Source organism: Ceratotherium simum, chromosome 3 (assembly GCF_057802395.1).
Source record: "Ceratotherium simum simum isolate JZ-2026a chromosome 3, ASM5780239v1, whole genome shotgun sequence".
Lineage (NCBI taxonomy): Eukaryota > Metazoa > Chordata > Mammalia > Perissodactyla > Rhinocerotidae > Ceratotherium > Ceratotherium simum.
The window spans coordinates 2,347,701-2,366,094 of record NC_141902.1 but is presented as its reverse complement, the minus strand read 5'-3'; the positions used below and the strand labels follow the sequence as shown (position 1 = coordinate 2,366,094).

Sequence of the window (18,394 nt, the reverse complement as noted above, 5' to 3'; positions counted from 1 at the left end):
ATATCATATGTTCTGAAATGCAGAGTTGAGCTCTGGGGAATCCCCAGAGCAGGTGCTGAGCACGAACCAAAAACCACAGAGGCTGCCCTGGGGAGATTTGTGCAGCTAAGTAATAGGACCTGGATTCTGAAGACAGCAAGAGACAAGCCTTTGGGCAACTGTATTTAATTAAATTGCAAAGAGTGAAAATTCATGAATATTTTCCGGGAAGAATTCAGTGCAGCATATGAGACTTGAGTTCTAGCACTATTTGTTCTAACACAGACTATCTGTGAGGTCGTGGGCAAATCCCTTTACTCTTTTTGGCCTCTATTCCCCTTGTGTAAAATGAGAAACATGAATTAGAATAACTGTAAACTATGTTTCAGCTCCAGAAGTTTAGAGTTCTATGGGGGGGGGGGCTTCAGAAATTTAATTTGGCAGCAGTGTAGATGGTGGATTATTGATAGCATTAACCTTCTAACTGACCCCTGCCTCTAGACTTGCTCCACCTTCAAAGTGACCTCTTTACTGACCACAGTAACGTTTCCTAAACAGGTCTGAATTTTATCCCCTGCTTGAAAATTTTCAATGGTTTTCCAGAACTTTCAGGCTAAACCTCAAAGGCCGTGGTTTAGCAAACAAATTGTTTCCCTCATCCAGCTGCTTTCTACTCCTCTAATGTCCTCATCTGACATTTATCCCATTGTAGTATAATTGTTGGTTGACTTGTCTTCCTAAACACTGTAAACTCATCTTTGCCTTTGTTGGGAACAGGGAGAATCCCCCTCTGCCCTTTCCTTTAAGGTTCTTATGGCTGGCCAAATAATTAAAAGAGAGGTTAGCAGGAGAAAATGATACCAAGTTTAATAACATGTACACACGGGAGAAACCAGGGAAACTGAGTTTCTCAACACAATAGCAGAGATTCTCATCTTAAATACTATCTTCAGCTAAAGACAAAGGAGGATGTTGGGGGTGGGGAGGGAGACAGAAGGGAGACAGAAATCACAGTAATCAAGGGTATGCAGATTTAAGTCCTCTCCTTCTGTACTGATAAGAGTTTCCACAGATAAGGCTATCCCCCTCTCTTCCCAATACAGAGACGGAGATACCTTTACAAATGGAGATTTCCCTTACAAATGTAAATGTTTGTCTAGCAACTCTTTGCAGGGCCACCTAGAGAATGTGGCCTGGGAGAGAGAGAATTTTTGATAAGCTGGGCTTGTTGGTGCCTGTCCTATTGTAACGTCTATTTTACATTATATTACAGCCATCATATGATCGTGGCTCCTTCCTGAAACAGATCTCCTATGTTAAATTCTTCAGGCAGTTTAGGGGAGGTCAAATGTCTGTCAGAGAAAATAATTAAGGTAAAGAGACACATTTCAGGGTGGCCAATTTTGATCTCCCTCACCTTCTAAACATCTAGCATAGATGCGGGCATACAGCAAGAACACCACAAATAGTCAATGAATGAACAAATTAAAGTAAGAAGACCTGTAGGTTTAGGAATAGTTCTGGAGGGAAGTAATGCAGCTCTGAGCTGACATGGCAGTACTAAGAATGGAAAGGTGGGTATTAATTAGGAAGTCATACTGGAGACACAACCTAAAGTCATGATCCAAGACTGTCAACAGGGGCAAGGGAGCACTATGGGGTCTAATGCTTAGGTGTATGTACCTATTTAACTTTATTTTGTTTAGATGAAGTTTACTATTAAAAAAAAAAAAAAAAAACTTCGGGGCTGGCCCAGTGGCATAGCAGTTAAGTTCGTGCACTCGGTTTCTGCAGCCCAGGTTCACCAGTTTGGATCCTGAGTGTGGACCTACTCACTGCTCATTCAAGCCATGCTGAGGCAGCATCCCACATAGAGCAACTAGAAGGATGTACAACTATGACATACAACTATCTACCGGGGCTTTGGGGAGAAAAAAGCAAAAAAAGGAGGAAGACTGGCAACAGATGTTAGCTCAGGGCCAATCTTCCTCAAAAAAAAAAATAAAACAACTTCAAGATCTGGTCCCAATGTGCTAGGGCAGACAAGTCTACACTGTTCATAGACTGTAACCTCGCTCTTTAAGAATATGACATAACTGATTTTACTAGCTTGAACCCAAGTGAGCCACGAACCTGAGTAAAGTTTACTATGGGCACAAATGAAGGGAAAATTCAGAGAGATTCAATTAATCATCTGTTGGATGCCTGGTATGTGCCAGAAACCCAGGGACATAAAAAAAATGAAAAGTAATTTTAATTGCAATTGGATTTTCAAACTCCAAAAAGGAAGATTAAGATGTTAAAGAAAGCTTAATGGAAACTGAACTGGGTTTTGAAAGATTAATAGGGTTAATTAGCATGAACAAAACAGAGAAGAGGTGTAGACCAGGAAGGAGAGGAACCAATTTTATAGAAGGAAAACAAATCTAGATGTTATTTCGTGGGTTCCTTTTGTCAAAAACTGGTAGCCCAATTTAAAATTCTTGTGTATTTCCACGTGCAGTCAGTCTACAATGCAAACTAGCTTGAGGTAATTGAGGGTAGAGGAGGTCAGCCAGCAGACTGTATTTGTATTGTGGTAAAGAGAAAAGTGTGACTAGGTGTTCAAAGAATCCTTTGCTTCATAAACAGTCCACTAAGACCAAAATAAATGCCAGATTCCAGTATTTCAGCCATTAAAAATGGTGGACAAAGGGGAAGATGGAGGGAGGGGGATGAGATCTCAGATACTGATACATGTTTGTTTTAGTTTCAGTCCAGCATTATCTTATTTAACAAGATAATCTTATTTAATCTTACTTAAATATTTTAGGAATCACATGTCTCTTTTGAGAATCTGGCAATTAGGAAGATAAATTTTTGGCACCTACTCTAAAATTGTTCTACTCTAAAATCACCTTGGAACTGTTAAGCAACTTTCATATATTTAGATTATTTACCATTTAATTACTGAATCCATGCTTCAACAATCCAAGTAAAACGCACATAACACCAAATAAAGGGTTCAGGACTTTTTGGTTTTTTTTGGTGTCTTTGATTTTTGTACATTTCTACTCTAATTACAACGGTTTGTACAACATTTAAGATTTTCCCAGCTCCTAATTGTCCCTAGAAGTTCAGAGTATATTTGATGTAATGCTTCAGGATGGTGTTTTATTATTTTCTTGTTTTCTCTCTAGCCATGAGATTAATTGTTGCTAAATTCTGAGTAGTGTTTTCATGCTCTACATGCAAGAATGGTAAATAGAAAAAAAGGTAATTTTTTATTGTTTTAATTACTATTTTTCATGAACCAATTGCGTGTTTCAGAATGAGGAATCAACAGATAATACTTTAGGTTCAACCTGCTGTAAACAGGCTCTCTCATTTAAGGATATATCGTTACACTGTCGTCGAGAATTGAAACTATGTATTTCTGGACGCCCTTTCACACCTGGGAAGGTGCAGCTGACTAAAGGAATATTGAGTACCAGGCCGGGACCTGGGGGAGGCAGGGGAGGCCGGACGACGACACGGGGTGAGCGCCTCCCTGGCGCACCCGGGCCTGGCCCTGCTTTAGTCAATGGAATGAGGGGTGCGAACGGCACCGGGGCCAGTCACTCCACCCGACCCGCCAGGGTCGCAGAGAGGGAACTGTTCAACAGGTCGGATGCGGTCCCGTCCGGTTCCGTCCTGACGGCACGGGTGCCGGCTCCGGAGCGCGGAGCCACAGGACAGGAACCGTCGCCTGGCCGGCACGGGGCGCCTCGGGACGTCCCCAGGCCGAAGCCATGCAGGTGAAGAGCGTGTCCCTTCAGCAGAGGGGCACTGCCTCCCCCCAGGAAACTGGGCGCCCACCACGGCGCCGCGCCGTCGCCGCGCCGGGTCCTCAGGCGGCGGTGTCCGCACCCCGCCAGGCCGCCGCCACCGTGCGCGCTGGGCGGCAGGGATAAGGGCCGGAGTCCGCAGGCCGCGCCCCGGAGACTGTGGGCCGGGGCGGGCTCCGGGAGGAGGTGGGCGTCACCCCCGGAGGCCGTGGGCCCGCCCCGGGGGAAGGCGGGCCAGCCCCGGAAGCTGTGGGCGGGCTCCGGGGGGATGTGGGCGGTGCCCCGGGAGGAGGTGGGCGTCACCCCCGGAAGCTGTGGGCCGGCCCCGGAAGCTGTGGGCGGGCTCCGGGAGGCTGTGGGCCGACCCCGGGGGGATGTGGGCGGTGCCCCGGGAGGAGGTGGGCGTCACCCCCGGAGGCTGTGGGCCCGCCCCGGGGGAAGGCGGGCCAGCCCCGGAAGCTGTGGGCGGGCTCCGGGGGGATGTGGGCGGTGCCCCGGGAGGAGGTGGGCGTCACCCCCGGAAGCTGTGGGCCGGCCCCGGGAGGAGGTGGGCGTCACCCCCGGAGGCTGTGGGCCGGCCCCGGAAGCTGTGGGCGGGCTCCGGGAGGCTGTGGGCTGGCCCCGGGGGGATGTGGGCGGAGCCCCGGGAGGAGGTGGGCGTCACCCCCGGAGGCTGTGGGCCGGCCCCGGAAGCTGTGGGCGGGCTCCGGGAGGCTGTGGGCCGGCCCCGGGGGGATGTGGGCGGTGCCCCGGGGGGATGTGGGCGGTGCCCCGGGAGGAGGTGGGCTGGCCCCGGGAGGCGGGCCGACGCGCGGCAGGCGGGCCCGCGGGCAGCCCGGCGAGGACCCCGGCGGCGGCGGGAAGCGGGAAGTTTCAAGGCGGCCTGCGGGCGGGCGGCGGCCCGGGGCCATGAAGCTGCACTGCGAGGTGGAGGTGGTCAGCCGGCGGCTGCCGGCCCTGGGGCTGCGGGCCCGCGGCCGGGGCGCCCGCGCCGTGCTGAGCCTCTGCCAGCCCGCGCCCCGGGGCGGCCCGCCGCGCGCCGGCCTGCTGGTCGCCACCCTGCGGGACAAGCGCGGGACGCGCTACGAGGTGCGTGCGGGCCCCTGACCCCGGCGTCTCCCCGCGGACCCGAGGAGGGCGCGCCTTCTCCCGGGCCGCTCCCCGTCGGCGCTTCGGGCGGGGCGCGCGGGTGGAGGGGGCGCCCAGAGGGGCGGCGGCGGCCGGGACGGCGAGCGGGCTGGGCTGAGGGCCGGGCCTCCCTCGGCGGAGGGGGGGGTCCGAGGCCCGGAGCGGGTTGGGCCGTCGTGAAGCGGGGTGCTCCGGGGGTTTTCATTCAGGTGATTGGTGACTGCGTCTCTTTTTTCCCGTTGTCCCATTTTCTAAGACCTGACTTTCTAGGTCCCGGGCTTTTTCTTACCTGCAGAGCAGTAGTCAGCTCTCGAAAAGCAGTTGGAAATCGAAATCGAAGTTTTGAAGCGCAGGTTTTATAAAATCCTTCTCCTTTCATGACCGGGCTCTATGATATTTCGTCAAAATGACTGGAATCCCCTTGTGTCTGCTATAAACAAAGGCGAGGGGGCAGTTCGTCGCCCACCCCTGCATCTGACTCTTGACTGGATTTGTACAATTCCTGGGATTATTTCCCTTACAGGAGGACTCCTAGTTGAGGAAAGGGGGCATTCCTGTCTCATTCAGAGACGCCTAATGTTGACGTTAAGTAGGTGAAAGTCTGAATAATTTCCCCCTGTTCATGGAATCATGTCATTTTTCAAGTTGAAAGGACTTCAGAAATCACCCAGCATATTATAGGTTAGAGAACTGTTGGGTGACAGAAGCAAACTCATGACTAGAGTTGGGTCTCCCTTTTCTCCCCCGCTGTCTGCCCCAGAACCTCGCTCTCGTGCCCAGCTCAGGTACTGTCTATTGAAAAAGTCCGTAATGATCTCGCCCTTAAGACTCCTCGTGCGCTGATCGTCAGTTGCAGGTGGTAATCCTAATCAGAATTTTATTGTAAACGGCTTGTTGAAGACTTACTGTGTGCAGGGTGCAGTGCTAGATACGGTGGGAGATACACTTGATTTAGGCACTGTCCCTCTGAGACTAGAAAGGGAGACACAAACCACTACTGACAACACAAGGTGGCCTATGGTAAGTGCTGTAATAAAGGTAGAAGCACAGCAGTATAGTATCAAAAATGAGATGAATTCTGATGACAGGGGCTTGAGAAAGTTTTGTAGAAGCTGGTGCCACAGGGCTTGGGAAAAGTAGGTGTTCAGTGAACATTTGTTGGATGAACTGAGGTGGCGTTGGTGCTGGGCCTTGAAGAGTCAGTGTTAGTGCTAAGTGTGGGATGGACCTGGGGCTCTTGCTTACACCTTCCACTTTCCTGTCCCATGACTTCAGCTACCACCCACCTGACTATCTTTAGCTAGTCCTCCCCCTTAACTTCCGCCTTGAGTCTGATATCTACTGGAAATCTTCACTTGGATGTGTTGCAGCATTTCAGACTCAAAATATCTAAAAATTAATTTTCCTTGCCACCCCTAAACCTGCTTTTCTGACAGTGTTCTGCCCATCCAGAAACCTTAAAGCCTTTGCCTCCCCACATCCTACCTATTGAATCCTTTCAGTTCTGCCTCCTAGGTATCTTTCACATTTTCTTAACTCCTTCCATCCCAGCTGTAGTCTAAACCACCGTTTTCCCTTGCCTGGCTAGTCTCTTAAAGGACCTCCCTACCTCTACCGTTGTCCTTCTCCCATTCCATTCTCCTCTCCCCCAGAATTCATTCTTACACTGTAGTTAAAGGAAACTTTTCAAAATGAGGATCCAACCGTGTTCTCAGCTTAAAGTTATTAAGCAGGTATCATTGTTCTTAGGATAAAATCCAAGATTCTTAACATGGTTTACAAAATCTTTCACCATCTACTCTCTATTTACCTCTCCAGACTCAGCTGCCTCTTTTCACTGGCTCCTTCAGCCATAGTGAACTTCTTTCAGCTGCTGAGTTCTCTTGCCTTCAAGGCTTTGCACACATTGTTCCCTCTTATTGGTATGCCATCCCCTCCCTCTTCCCCTGGTATCTTCACTTGCCCTGGTATCTAATCTTTCAGTTCTTACCTTTAAGGTCACCTTCATACCCCCAGACTAGATAAGATTCCTTTGCTATAAAGTCTTATAGCAGCCTGTACTTCCCTTGTCTTAGTATTTGTTATGCTTATAATTACTTGTTTAATAACTGTCTCTCGTCAGATTGGCAGCTTTATAAGTATAATTACCATGCTGGTCTTCTTCACCACTCTTGTCCCAGGCCCCCATCATAGTATGTAGCACATAGTGGCCTCTCAATAAATAGTTGTTGAATTGAAGTCTAAAGCAGAAGCAACGTCAGTCATTAAAAATTTTGAGCACCTATTTTGTGTCAGTCACTGTGCTGGCTCTGGGGATACAGTAGTGAACAAAGGAGACAAGATCCCTGCTTTCATGGAGTTTATAGTCTTGCAGGAGGCATGCCCACCCCAGACTAATGGACTGAAGTTAAGAAGGCAAGTAACTGCTATTGGCAACTCTTCCTGCAGCAACATAGTTGGAATGGGAGAAGAGGAGCATTCTCCCCAAATACAGGATTCTGTTCTCAGAAGAGGAAAGAGTTACTGGGCAGATAGAACAATAGTATCTACCAGAAACTAGATAAGGAGTGTAATTACCCACCTGCTAAAAAAAACCCAACCGAACAAAAAACTTTAAAACTTAAAACCACACAACACTTGGACTTAAGGAGTAAAAGCCAAACCAAAGTCTGGCAAAGTGACTGGCACATTCTAGTCGTAATAAATATTATTGAATAACAATACCTGGTTTTGTCCTTTTTTCCCCTTGGTTTTAAGCAGCTAAAGGAGAACATTGAGCAGTTCTTCACCAAATTTGTGGATGAGGGGAGAGCCACTGTTCGGTTAAAGGAGCCTCCTGTGGATATCTATCTAAGTAAGGTATGGTATTAAAAACATTAATGGTTAGGTTGGCTGGCTGTATTTTCTTTAAAGAAGAGGATATTTGAGCATCCTGATATTCCACATAGCTGCACAGGGCTGGACACCTGCAGGTGTGTTTGAAGAAGCGATGGCAGCCTCCCAGGCATGCTTGTGGGGCTGTAAAGGACAGAGTCAGCCTTGGTATGGATGTCCAGGAGGGGGAGAAAAACGGGGTTTGCTTCTGTGCCCAAGATGGAGCCTTAGGGTGTTCTTAGATTGGAACTCTATTAGGCAAGTAGCAGAGGTCTACATTTTGCCAGCTAAATTACAGGTTGCGAGTCTAAGTTCGGTGTAAGAAAAGAGGATAAAATGGATCTAGTACCATTTTGGGGGGTATTTTATTTACTATAATAATTTTTAAAAATACATGAACCAGGGGCTGGTCCAGTGGCGCAGGTGGTTAAGTGCACGCGCTCTGCTGCGGTGGCCCGGGGTTTGCCGGTTCGCATCCCGGGTGTGCACCCACGCACTGCTTGTCAAGCCATGCTGTGGCAGCGTCCCATATAAAGTGGAGGAAGATGGACACGGATGTTAGCTCAGAGCCAGTCTCCCTCAGCAAAAAGAGGAGGATTAGCATGGATGTTAGCATAGGGCTGATCGCCTCACCAAAAAAAATATATATATGAACCATAAGAATAAAAAAATGTTTTCTTTGCCCTGTCGCCCCTTTTCCTCTTCCCACTCCCCAGAGAGGAGGAGCAGTGTCTTGTTCAATCTTGCACTATCCTAACACCAAGCCAAGTGCTTTGCAAACACTAAAAGTTTACTAACCATTCAAGCTATTTGTTTTTTTTTTTTTTTAATTTTTTTTTTTTATTTTTATTTTATTTTTTCCCCCGAAGCCCCAGTAGATAGTTGTATGTCATAGTCACACTTCCTTCTAGTTGCTGTATGTGGGACATGGCCTCAGCATGGCTGGAGAAGTGGTGTGTCGGTGCGCGCCCGGGATCCGAACCCCGGCCGCCAGCAGCGGAGTGCGCACACTTAACCGCTAAGCCACGGGGCCAGCCCCCATTCAAGCTATTTGTATTGGATGGAATCCTTTTGTCCTAGCTCCTCCTGTGCTTGTGGTTTTTCATTTGCTCTTGATATTCAGCCTGTCCTTCCACTAACTCCTTCCTTCCCCCTAAAAACAAACTGAGCTCTTACCAGTTAAAAAATAGAAAAGACACATTTCTGGAAAGACAAAATTGCCTCCACTTTCTTACTATCTCTTTTGACTTTTATTCAAAACACTGCTTCAAAGATTAGTCATCTCCTTTTTATTTGCCGATCACATTGCTGTTATTTTTCATCCTTTTTGAGTGCTCTAGACTTGGACACTGATGACCACTCCCTTCTTAATAAAACTTTCCTTTCTTGGCATCTGTGACAGGGCACTATCCTGGCTTACCTTTGGTTTTCTCAGCCACTCCTTTGTCTCCTATCTCGGGCAACCTTTTTTTCTATCCCCCAAACAAAGGCTTTATTCCAGTCCTCTGCCTGTTTTCTACCATGTCTGCCTCCCATTCTCATAGCTTAACCTTTATTGTGTATAACTCCCAAGTCTGTAAGTCAGTACCCTCTACTGGACCTACTGGACCCAGGTCTCCAGACTGTCCTCACTCCACTTACTGTGTACACTGCTGCCAAAATAATATTTAGCTCTTGTCATGTTATTCTCTTGCTCAGAATGATTGCCCACAGCCTGATCATTCTGTCCTCCTTACCTTGACATCAAGCTCGTCTATCATCAATCCCCATACTTCTTTCTAACCTTTTACTCCTCTACAAAGCTCCCTTATTCCAGCCAAATACGACCCCATACTTAGTTTCCCAAACTTGCTGAAAGTTCACTAGTCCTTCACAGTAAACTTTAGCAAACTTCTAAGGTATCCTGCAAGTATGTTATTTTTATTGATGACTTAATTCGCATACTACTTTATTAGTGATTTCTCTTTCCACGTGGAAGCAATCTCTCTTGCTTTGGATATTTTCTAGCACTTTTGACAGGGCCATTGCTTTCCACAATTCCTAGTCTTTGTGAATTGCACCCCTGGGCATTTTGCACTGCACGGCGCTATCTCAGCCTATCACAGCAGCCTGGAGATTTGAGTCCATTCATCTTAAACCCAAATCTCTTTTTTTTTTTTTTTTTTTAATTTTTTGTTTATTGCAGTAACATTGGTTTATAACATTGTAAAAGTTTCAGGTGTACATCATTGTACTTCTATTTCTGCATAGAGCTTTTTTTTTTTTTTGTGAGTAAGATCATCCCTGAGCTAACATCTGCCAATCCTCCTCTTTTTGCTGAGGAAGACTGGCCCTGGGCTAACATCCATGCCCATCTTCCTCCACTTTATATGGGACGCCACCACAGCATGGCTTGACAAGCAGCGTGTCGGTGCGTGCCCGGGATCCGAACTGGCGAACCCCGGGCTGCTGCAGCAGAGCGCACACTCTTAACCGTTTGTGCCTCCGGGCCGGCCCCTTAAACCCAAATCTTAAGTGGAATCTTTTCATGCTTTCCTGGCTGATTTTATACTCTTATGGTTCCCCTTTTGAACAGTTTTATTTAGAGTGTGTCTCTCAACATAATTTTTTCAAACACTTTTAAAGTTTGTTGTATCTGGATTGAAATTTAGTCAAAATACTAAAAAATTTATTTTTTACAGCTGTTTTCAATAAATGATTGCATAATTTGCATATATAACTCTTTACAGAATTTATTATAGGATGAATTATCATGCATGCATTATCTAAAATGGAATTTATAATTGTACAACTTATTTTTATTTATTCAGGCCAATTCCAGCAGTTTAAAGGGTTTCCTTTCAGCTGTGAGACTGGCTCATAGAGGCTGTAATGTTGAGGCATCTCTTTCAACCCTCACACCTGTGAAGACTTCAGAATTTGAAAAATTTAAAACAAAAATGGTTATCACATCCAAAAAGGACTATCCTCTAAGCAAAAACTTCCCATATTCTCTGGAACATCTTCAGACTTCTTATTGTGGGCTTGTCCGAGTTGATATGCGTATGCTTTGCTTAAAAAACCTGAGGAAATTAGACTTGAGTCACAACCATATAAAAAAGCTTCCAGCTACAATTGGAGACCTCATCCACCTTCAAGAACTTAACCTGAATGACAATCACTTGGAGTCATTTAGTGTAGCCTTGTGTCAGTCTACACTCCAGAAGTCACTTCGGAGGTTGGATCTCAGCAAGAACAAAATTAAGGCACTCCCTGTGCAGTTTTGCCAACTCCGAGAACTTACAGATTTGAAACTTGATGATAATGAATTGATTCGATTTCCTTTCAAGATAGGACAACTGACAAACCTGCGTTTTTTGTCAGCAGCTCGAAATAAGCTTCCATTTTTGCCTAGTGAATTTAAAAATTTATCCCTTGAGTACCTTGATCTTTTTGGAAATACTTTTGAACAACCAGAAGTCCTTCCAGTTCTAATGCTGCAGACGCCGTTAACTTTATTGGAATCTTCTGCACGGACCGTATTATATAATAGGTAAGACTTTATAGTTATAAAATATGGTACTTTTGATAGCATCGTAGTATTCTTATCATCCTCAGGGTTATAGTCAGAGTCTTTAACATAGCTTACGATGCTGTGCACAATCTGACCCCTGATACATGGCCTTCTTGCTGCTCCTTACCTCTACTTGGAATGCTTTTCCTCCAGAAAGTCTCAGAGCTCCCTTTCTCACTTCGTTAGTTTTCTGTCCAAGTGGCACCCCAGAGAGGCCTTTCCTGACCACCCTATGTAAAGTTTTATCTCCTACCCCCTTACATTGCTTAATGTTTTAGTCATAGGGTTTATTACCTGGCATTATATATTTTTTTACATTTGTTTGTTTTCTGTCAGTTTTCGCCGCTAGGAGGTAAGATCCATGAGGAGATGGATGTGGTCTTATTCTCCACTGTTCCCCTAAGGTCTAAAATGTGATATCCCCTGTTCCTGCCATATTTTAGGCACTTAATAAATACTTGAATGAGTGAATGGCATTATTCTCAAAGTGTAGTCCCCTGGCCAACAGCAGCAGCATTGCCTAGGAACTTGTTAGAGATGCACGTTGTTGAACCTTACCCCAGACCTGCTGAATCAGAACCTCTGAGGGTGAGGTCCAGTTGTCTGTGTTAAGAAGTCCTCCAGGGAGTTCCAGTGCACTCTCAAGTGTGCGACTCCAATCTGGCACAGTGGCAAAGTGTGGTCTTTGCAGTCAGGCTTGGGTTTGATTCCTGGCTTCACTCCACGGTCTGGCTTTAGCAAGTTGTTTAACCTCTTTGATTCAGTTTTCTCATCTGTGAACCAAAAACAGTAGTGCCCACTTGACAGAGTTGTGAGGATAAATGAGCTAATGTAATGCCAGTGCATTTGGCACATAGTGGGGCTCAGTAGCTGTTGCTTCTCTTCCCCTTGTCTTTGAACACTAACTGCACTTGGTTTCATGAGACACCGAACTCCAGTTATTCATTTCGTTCATGCTTCTTTCATATAGGTGTGGAAGCTAAGATGTAGACTAAATTATTGTTGAGTGCCTATAAAATGGTAGGAAGACCATATTTCAAAGAAGAGGTTCTTAACTATTTTAGTGGGGAAGAGGCGCAAAAAAAAAAAAAAAAAGAGGGGACTGGCCTGGTGGCATAGTGGTTGAGTTCACGCACTCGGCTTCAGCGGCCGGGGGTTCATGGGTTTGAATCCCCAGCGTGGACCTAGGCACTGCTTATCAAGCCATGCTGTGGCCGGTGTCCCACATAGAGAAAGATGGGCACAAATGTTAGCTCAGGGCTAATCTTCCTCAGCAAAAAGAGAAGGATTGGCAACAGATGTTAGCTTGGGGCTAATCTTCCTCACCAAAAAAAAGGAAGTTATGGGCCTAGGAAAATGCACAGATGAGTACACACACACAGTTTTGCATACAACTTTATAATCTTTGTGGACCCCACTGAAACCCAATTTAATTCTCCCTCCTTGCCATCCTTTGCTTGAGAGCTCTTATTCTAAAGCAGTGGTTCTCAAACTTTACTTCACATTTAGAAGCACTTGAGGAGCTTTTAAAACTTCTGATGATTAGTCCCCACCCCAGACTTAGTAAATCAGAATGTCTGAGAGCAGGACCAGTGTTTGTTTGTTTTTTTTTTTAATAATTTTATTTATTCATTTATTTTTTCCCCCAAAGCCCCAGTAGATAGTTGTATGTCATAGCTGCACATCCTTCTAGTTGCTGTATGTGGGATGCAGCCTCAGCATGGCCGGAGAAACGGTGTGTCGGTGCACGCCCGGGATCCGAACCCCGGGCCACCAGCAGCGGAGCGTGCGCACTTAACCGCTAAGCCACGGGGCCGGCCCAGGACCAGTATTTTTTTAAATCTCCCAGTGATTCTAATGTACAGCTAACCAGGATTAAGACCACTGCTTTATACCAGTGCTTCTCAGACTCTACTGTGCATTCCAGTTGCCCAGGAGTCTCGTCAGTGGACTCTGTTTCAGATGTCTGGGGTGGAGATCCTGCATTTCAAACAGGCTTCCAGGTGTGGCTGAGGCCACTAGTCCATGAACTGCACTTTGAGTACTAAGGCTCTAAAAGTAACTAAGGATTCACTGTTGTTTTAAGGCAGTGGTCCTCAAAATTTGAGAGTGCATCAGAATCATGCTTATTAAAGCAGATTGCTGGTCCCCACCCTCAGAGATTCTTATTCAGTAAATTTGGAGTGGGGCTGAAGAAAGTGCATCTCTAACAAGTTCCAAGGTGATGTTGATGCTTCTGGACAGCAGACCTCACTTTGAGAACCACTGGTTTAAGACATTGACTCTTAACTAGGAGTTAAAAATTACCTGTTAAGGACCTACAACTACGATATACAAATGTGTACTGGGGCATTGGGGAGAAAAAATGAAAAAGAGGAAGATTGGCAACAGATGTTAGCACAGGGCTAATCTTCCTAAAAAAAAAATTACCTGTTAAATGACAGTACATGTAAGTGCCTAGAACAGTGCCTGGCTCATAATAGGTCTCAAAAATATTTATTAGATGTATAAATGTAATTTGCTTATCTGGCAATTAAAAATCAATCAATGTTGTTATTAGCTGTGGAGGAGCTTTTATTTTTATTTATTTATTTTTTGTGAGGAAGATCAGCCCTGAGCTAACCTCCATGCCAATCCTCCTCTTTTTGCCGAGGAAGACTGGCCCTGGGCTAACATCTGTGCCCATTTTCCTCTACTTTATTTGGGATGCTGCCACAGCATGGCTTGACAATCGGTGCATCAGTGCGCGCCCAGGGATCTGAACCTGCGAACCCCGGGCTGCAGAAGCAGAGCCCGAGCACTTAACCACTACGCCACCAGGCCGGCCCCAGGAGGAGCTTTTAAATAACATGAGAAATATAGATGCCTAGATTCTACCTCAGATCAACTAGTTCAGAATCTCCAGAGATGGGCCCCTATTGTATGACATAGATTTTAAAAATCTCCAGAAGTGATACTGATGATCCAGGGTAAGACAACTGATTTGAGGGAACTCTAAACGGTGTCTTTTAGCAATGAGTTGCTCCCGAGGCTCTTGTTCTATACTTTCTCTGAGCCTTATATGTGAAAAAATATATATATTTATTCAAATTTGAAAATTATGTCCAAATGAGAAATATTGTAAATGGTTTCTGATAATTTGAAAAGACCATAACAAATTGGCCAAATGATCAAAAAACGCAGACTGACATCCAACATGGGAAAGTGCAGAGTTGGAAGGAAAAAATAGATGATCAAAATGTGATATAATAGATAAGGCAGAAAAATAATTGGTTAGTGCTGAATGATATAGCATTGTAGTATTTATTGTTTTTTTAAACTTGACCTCTATTAATGTAAGTTCTTATAAGGTGACCCTAACCTTTACTAAAGTATAATTTTGCATGTTTTCAGCCCCCTTGTTTTAAAAAGAATATAGATCCAAAGCCATAAGAATAATACCTATTATCTAGCTCTTGGTAAATTGTCGTAAAACTACTGGTTACAAACATAAAGTTATGGCCTATTTAAAAAATATTTGGGAATTTAAATTATGGTAGATAGGAAATATAGTTTTTAACTATTGCCTGTTTCCTTAGACTATATCCAATAGCTTGAAAGAAATTAATGTAAACACATAGTAGACACTTCCTGGCAGTTTTTAAAAAATTGTTACTTACATAAGCAACAAATTAGTACATATGAAAAAATGAAAAATGGCAAACAAGGCCAATCTCAAATCCCTTACGAAAAGTAAATCTCTTTTTGATTTGATGTACATCCTTTGAGACTTTTCTAATAAGGTTTAAACTCCGTTTTAAACTATAAGAGTAGGTTTTATTTATTTATTGAAAAAGATCTGAACACCTATATGTGCCAGCCTAGGCCAGGCCGCAGAGAAACAACAAAGAAAAGACAGTGTGTAGGAGAGACAGTGTGACTGGGGCATGGTTGTGTTTAGTGGGGAGGAGTTGGGCAGTGGGCAGACAATCTCGGGAGATCGTGTCTTAGTGTCTTGTACATGAGGGCAAAGAGTTTGACTTGATTTTAATTGCACTGGGCACCACTGAAGCTTTAAGCAGGAGGGTGAATGATCGAAGCAAGGTGAGGTGAGCCTTACTTGCTCAGCCAGTAAACTAAAACTAATGCCCCAAACAACACGTGTTTTAAATTTGTTACACACGGTTTAAAACTCCATTTTGAACAATTGATGCATAGGAGAGTATATGGATTTATTTAAATAAATGTTTTTTTCACAGATGGAACTCAGTAATTCTCCCATTACCATGAAGAGAATTATATGACAGAGCTATACATTTAAATTATCATGTTACACTGGTCATACAGTATAATTATATACAGCACAGATGACTCATTCTAGTCAATGAGTTATGCTATTAAGTGACTATGCTAAAAGATACTTTATGAAGTGATATAGATCCTCTCTGGTTTACAATATGTCATATGCTGTTTTATTAGTGTATTTTCCCCATTCTTACCAGTTTGAAAGATAAAGCAATATACTGAGTCGGTTAATTGAGTAATTTTATTTTTCCATGGTTATAATTCAGTGCCCAGTAATTCACGTCCTAATATTGTGGTCCCCCTTATCCACGGCTTTGCTTTGCACAGTTTCAGTTACCTGTGGTCAGCTGTGGTCCAAATATTAAATTGAAAATTCCAGAAATAAACCATTCATGAGTTTTAAATTGTGTGCTGTTGTGAGTGGCGTGATGAAATCTCCCACTGACTGGCTCCTTCCCACCTGGGATGTGAATCATCCCTTTGTCCATCGGATCCACACTGTATAAGCCACCCACCCATGAGTCATTTAGTAGCCATCTGGGTTATGAGGTCGACCCTCGGGTATCACAGTGCTTGTGTTCAAGTCACCCTTATTTTACTCAATAATGGCCCCAAAGTGCAACAGTGGTGATGCTGGTAACTGGGATATGCCAAAGAGAAGCTGTAAAGTGCTTCCTTTAAGTGAAAAGGTGAAAGTTCTCGACTTAATAAGGAAAGGAAAAAAATTGTATGCTGAGGTTGCTAAGATCTATGTTAACAAATCTATTTGTGAAACTGTGGAGAAGGAAAAAGAAATTCAAGGTTGTTTTGCTGTCACATCTCAAATATCTATGTATAGGAAAAAACGTTATATATAGGGTTCGGCACTATCTGCGGTTTCAGGCATCCACTGAGGGTCTTGGAATGTATCCCCCACTGATAAGGGGGGGAACTACTGTATGTGAAGTTCTACATCTCATAACATTAAAAATATTTTCTCAACATTTTTTTCCAATAGGATTCCATATGGCTCTCATATCATTCCTTTCCATCTTTGCGAAGATTTGGATACTGCAAAAACCTGTGTTTGTGGAAAATTTTGTCTAAGCTGTTTTATTCAAGGAACTTCTACCATGAATCTACACTCTGTTGCTCACACTGTGGTCTTAGTAGATAACATGGGGGGTACTGAAGCACCGGTCATCTCTTACTTCTGTTCTCTAGCCTGTTACGTAAATTCCTGTGATACGTTAAAGTAATAGGTGACACCACAGAAAGAAATTTCATTTAGTTACCGATCATTTTGGGATTCATTTATGGTTTAACTGTCAAATTGGAGAAAGGGAAGCTTTTGTTTATTTGCTTGAGGGGAAGAATGTGTGTTATTCTAACATTTTCAATTATTTGTAAAACCTTAATTCCATTAAAACCTGATTAATTTTATTGTGGGGTAACTTTTTATCAGTTTATTGCACTTGTGTTGATTTCAGCCTAGTGTTTTCAGAATGGGTTGTGGGTTGTCTTTTAACGTTAAACAGATATTGATCCCAATCACTCTGGTCATGGAATTTTCTTATCAACTTTCTTCTTGCATTTCAATTAAAGAAATTGAGTTTCTGTATGCAGAAAATATACCTTGGAAGACTATGGTCTAAATTATAGTGAAAACTTGTTTGGTATGAAACTACATATAAATTTTTAGCATATCACTTTTTGTGTTTTTCAAGTATATTCTACAAATGGAATTTTATATTCACCAGGCATAAAGTAGGAGTTGCTTTGGGACAGACTTCAGCTTTTATAAGTTTTATAATGTTAATCACGTAATCTTTGTTGTGATTTCTAAGTTTTTTAATTTTTAGGGTTGGAACAAGGTTTTATGGTTGGGTGGGAGCAGAAAATTGCTACTTTTTACTGACTACATTCTGTATTATTTGAGGGTTGTTCTTTTTCTGTTTATTATTTTAGTAACTTAATATGTAAAAGTGGTGGCAATACACCAGCTAAAGGAACATGAGACTTTGAACTAGGGCAGAGGGAAGAGAGAAGGAACGAACTTGAAAGAATCGTGGAACTTGGTCAGTAGAACTGTTTCACTCTGTTCACTCCCACTGCCCTTCTCCAGACCAGCCTCCCTCCTGGCTCACTGCAGTAGTCCCTTAACTGGTTCTGGAAACAAGGAGGGACAAGAGAAAGTGACTGGAGGAAAGCCTCTCCAGTGTTAGCATGTCACTACTCTGTGGCCTTGGAGTGAGCGGTGGAGTCTATATAAGACCATTTCCTACGGCTTAACTACTACCTCCTTTGTCTTCCTAAAACATTTGTCATTTGGGGCATTTTTTTTCTTTTCTGAAAATAAAAGTATTCCTGAGTAAATACTGTTTAAATCTTAGAACATTTTTATTAAAATTTCCTGTATATGATCTCCAAAACCTAGTTTCTTCTCAGAGCTGATTGAGACGACATTGTCCAGAAGAGTAATTCTTTGGGTGACCTTAGGTTTCTATGGCTAGTGGTCAGTTAAATTCTTGCAAAAGATATTCTTTCTAGTCTTTCACTTACAAAATTATATATAGTACACACATACCTTAAATAAAAAGAGCTGCCATTTTTCTGGTACCTACTTTGTTCCGGGTATTTTATATACAGTATTGTATTTAATCCTCACAAATCACCCTAGGAGGGAGGTACCATGAACCCAGATCAGATTTTTAGCCCAGGCTTTATACTGCCTTCTAAAGTTAATTCAGTTTTGGTCTTTAAAACCAAGAGTTCTGTTACTAAGTAATAT

At 43.9% G+C, this 18,394-nt stretch overlaps 1 protein-coding gene across 3 annotated transcripts; it reads left to right on the top strand.

Annotated features, from left to right (window-relative positions):
- The first annotated feature begins 4,622 nt into the window (after nt 1-4,622).
- On the top strand, nt 4,623-17,046 carry LRR1 (leucine rich repeat protein 1). 3 transcript variants are annotated; one of them, XM_087422038.1, is made up of 4 exons: nt 4,629-4,874; nt 7,671-7,772; nt 10,598-11,319; nt 16,622-17,046. In XM_087422038.1, the coding sequence occupies exons 1-4, from the start codon at nt 4,695-4,697 to the stop codon at nt 16,860-16,862; spliced, it is 1,245 nt and encodes a 414-aa protein (XP_087278164.1). In that variant the 5' UTR covers nt 4,629-4,694; the 3' UTR covers nt 16,863-17,046. The 3 variants fall into 3 exon arrangements, with proteins under 3 accessions (XP_087278175.1, XP_087278164.1, XP_087278171.1); XM_087422045.1 differs by having other exon boundaries at nt 4,630-4,874; nt 7,674-7,772; XM_087422049.1 differs by lacking the exon at nt 10,598-11,319 and having other exon boundaries at nt 4,623-4,874; nt 7,674-7,772.
- Nucleotides 17,047-18,394: the final 1,348 nt, after the last annotated feature.

Bases quoted from the DNA above. Each gene is read 5' to 3' on its own strand.
- LRR1 (XM_087422038.1), top strand. From the start codon at position 4,695: ATGAAGCTGCACTGCGAGGTGGAGGTGGTCAGCCGGCGGCTGCCGGCC. The intron at 7,773-10,597 runs GTATGGTATTAA...TTATTTATTCAG, and splicing joins TGGATATCTATCTAAGTAAG to GCCAATTCCAGCAGTTTAAA. The intron at 11,320-16,621 runs GTAAGACTTTAT...TTTTTCCAATAG, and splicing joins CGGACCGTATTATATAATAG to GATTCCATATGGCTCTCATA.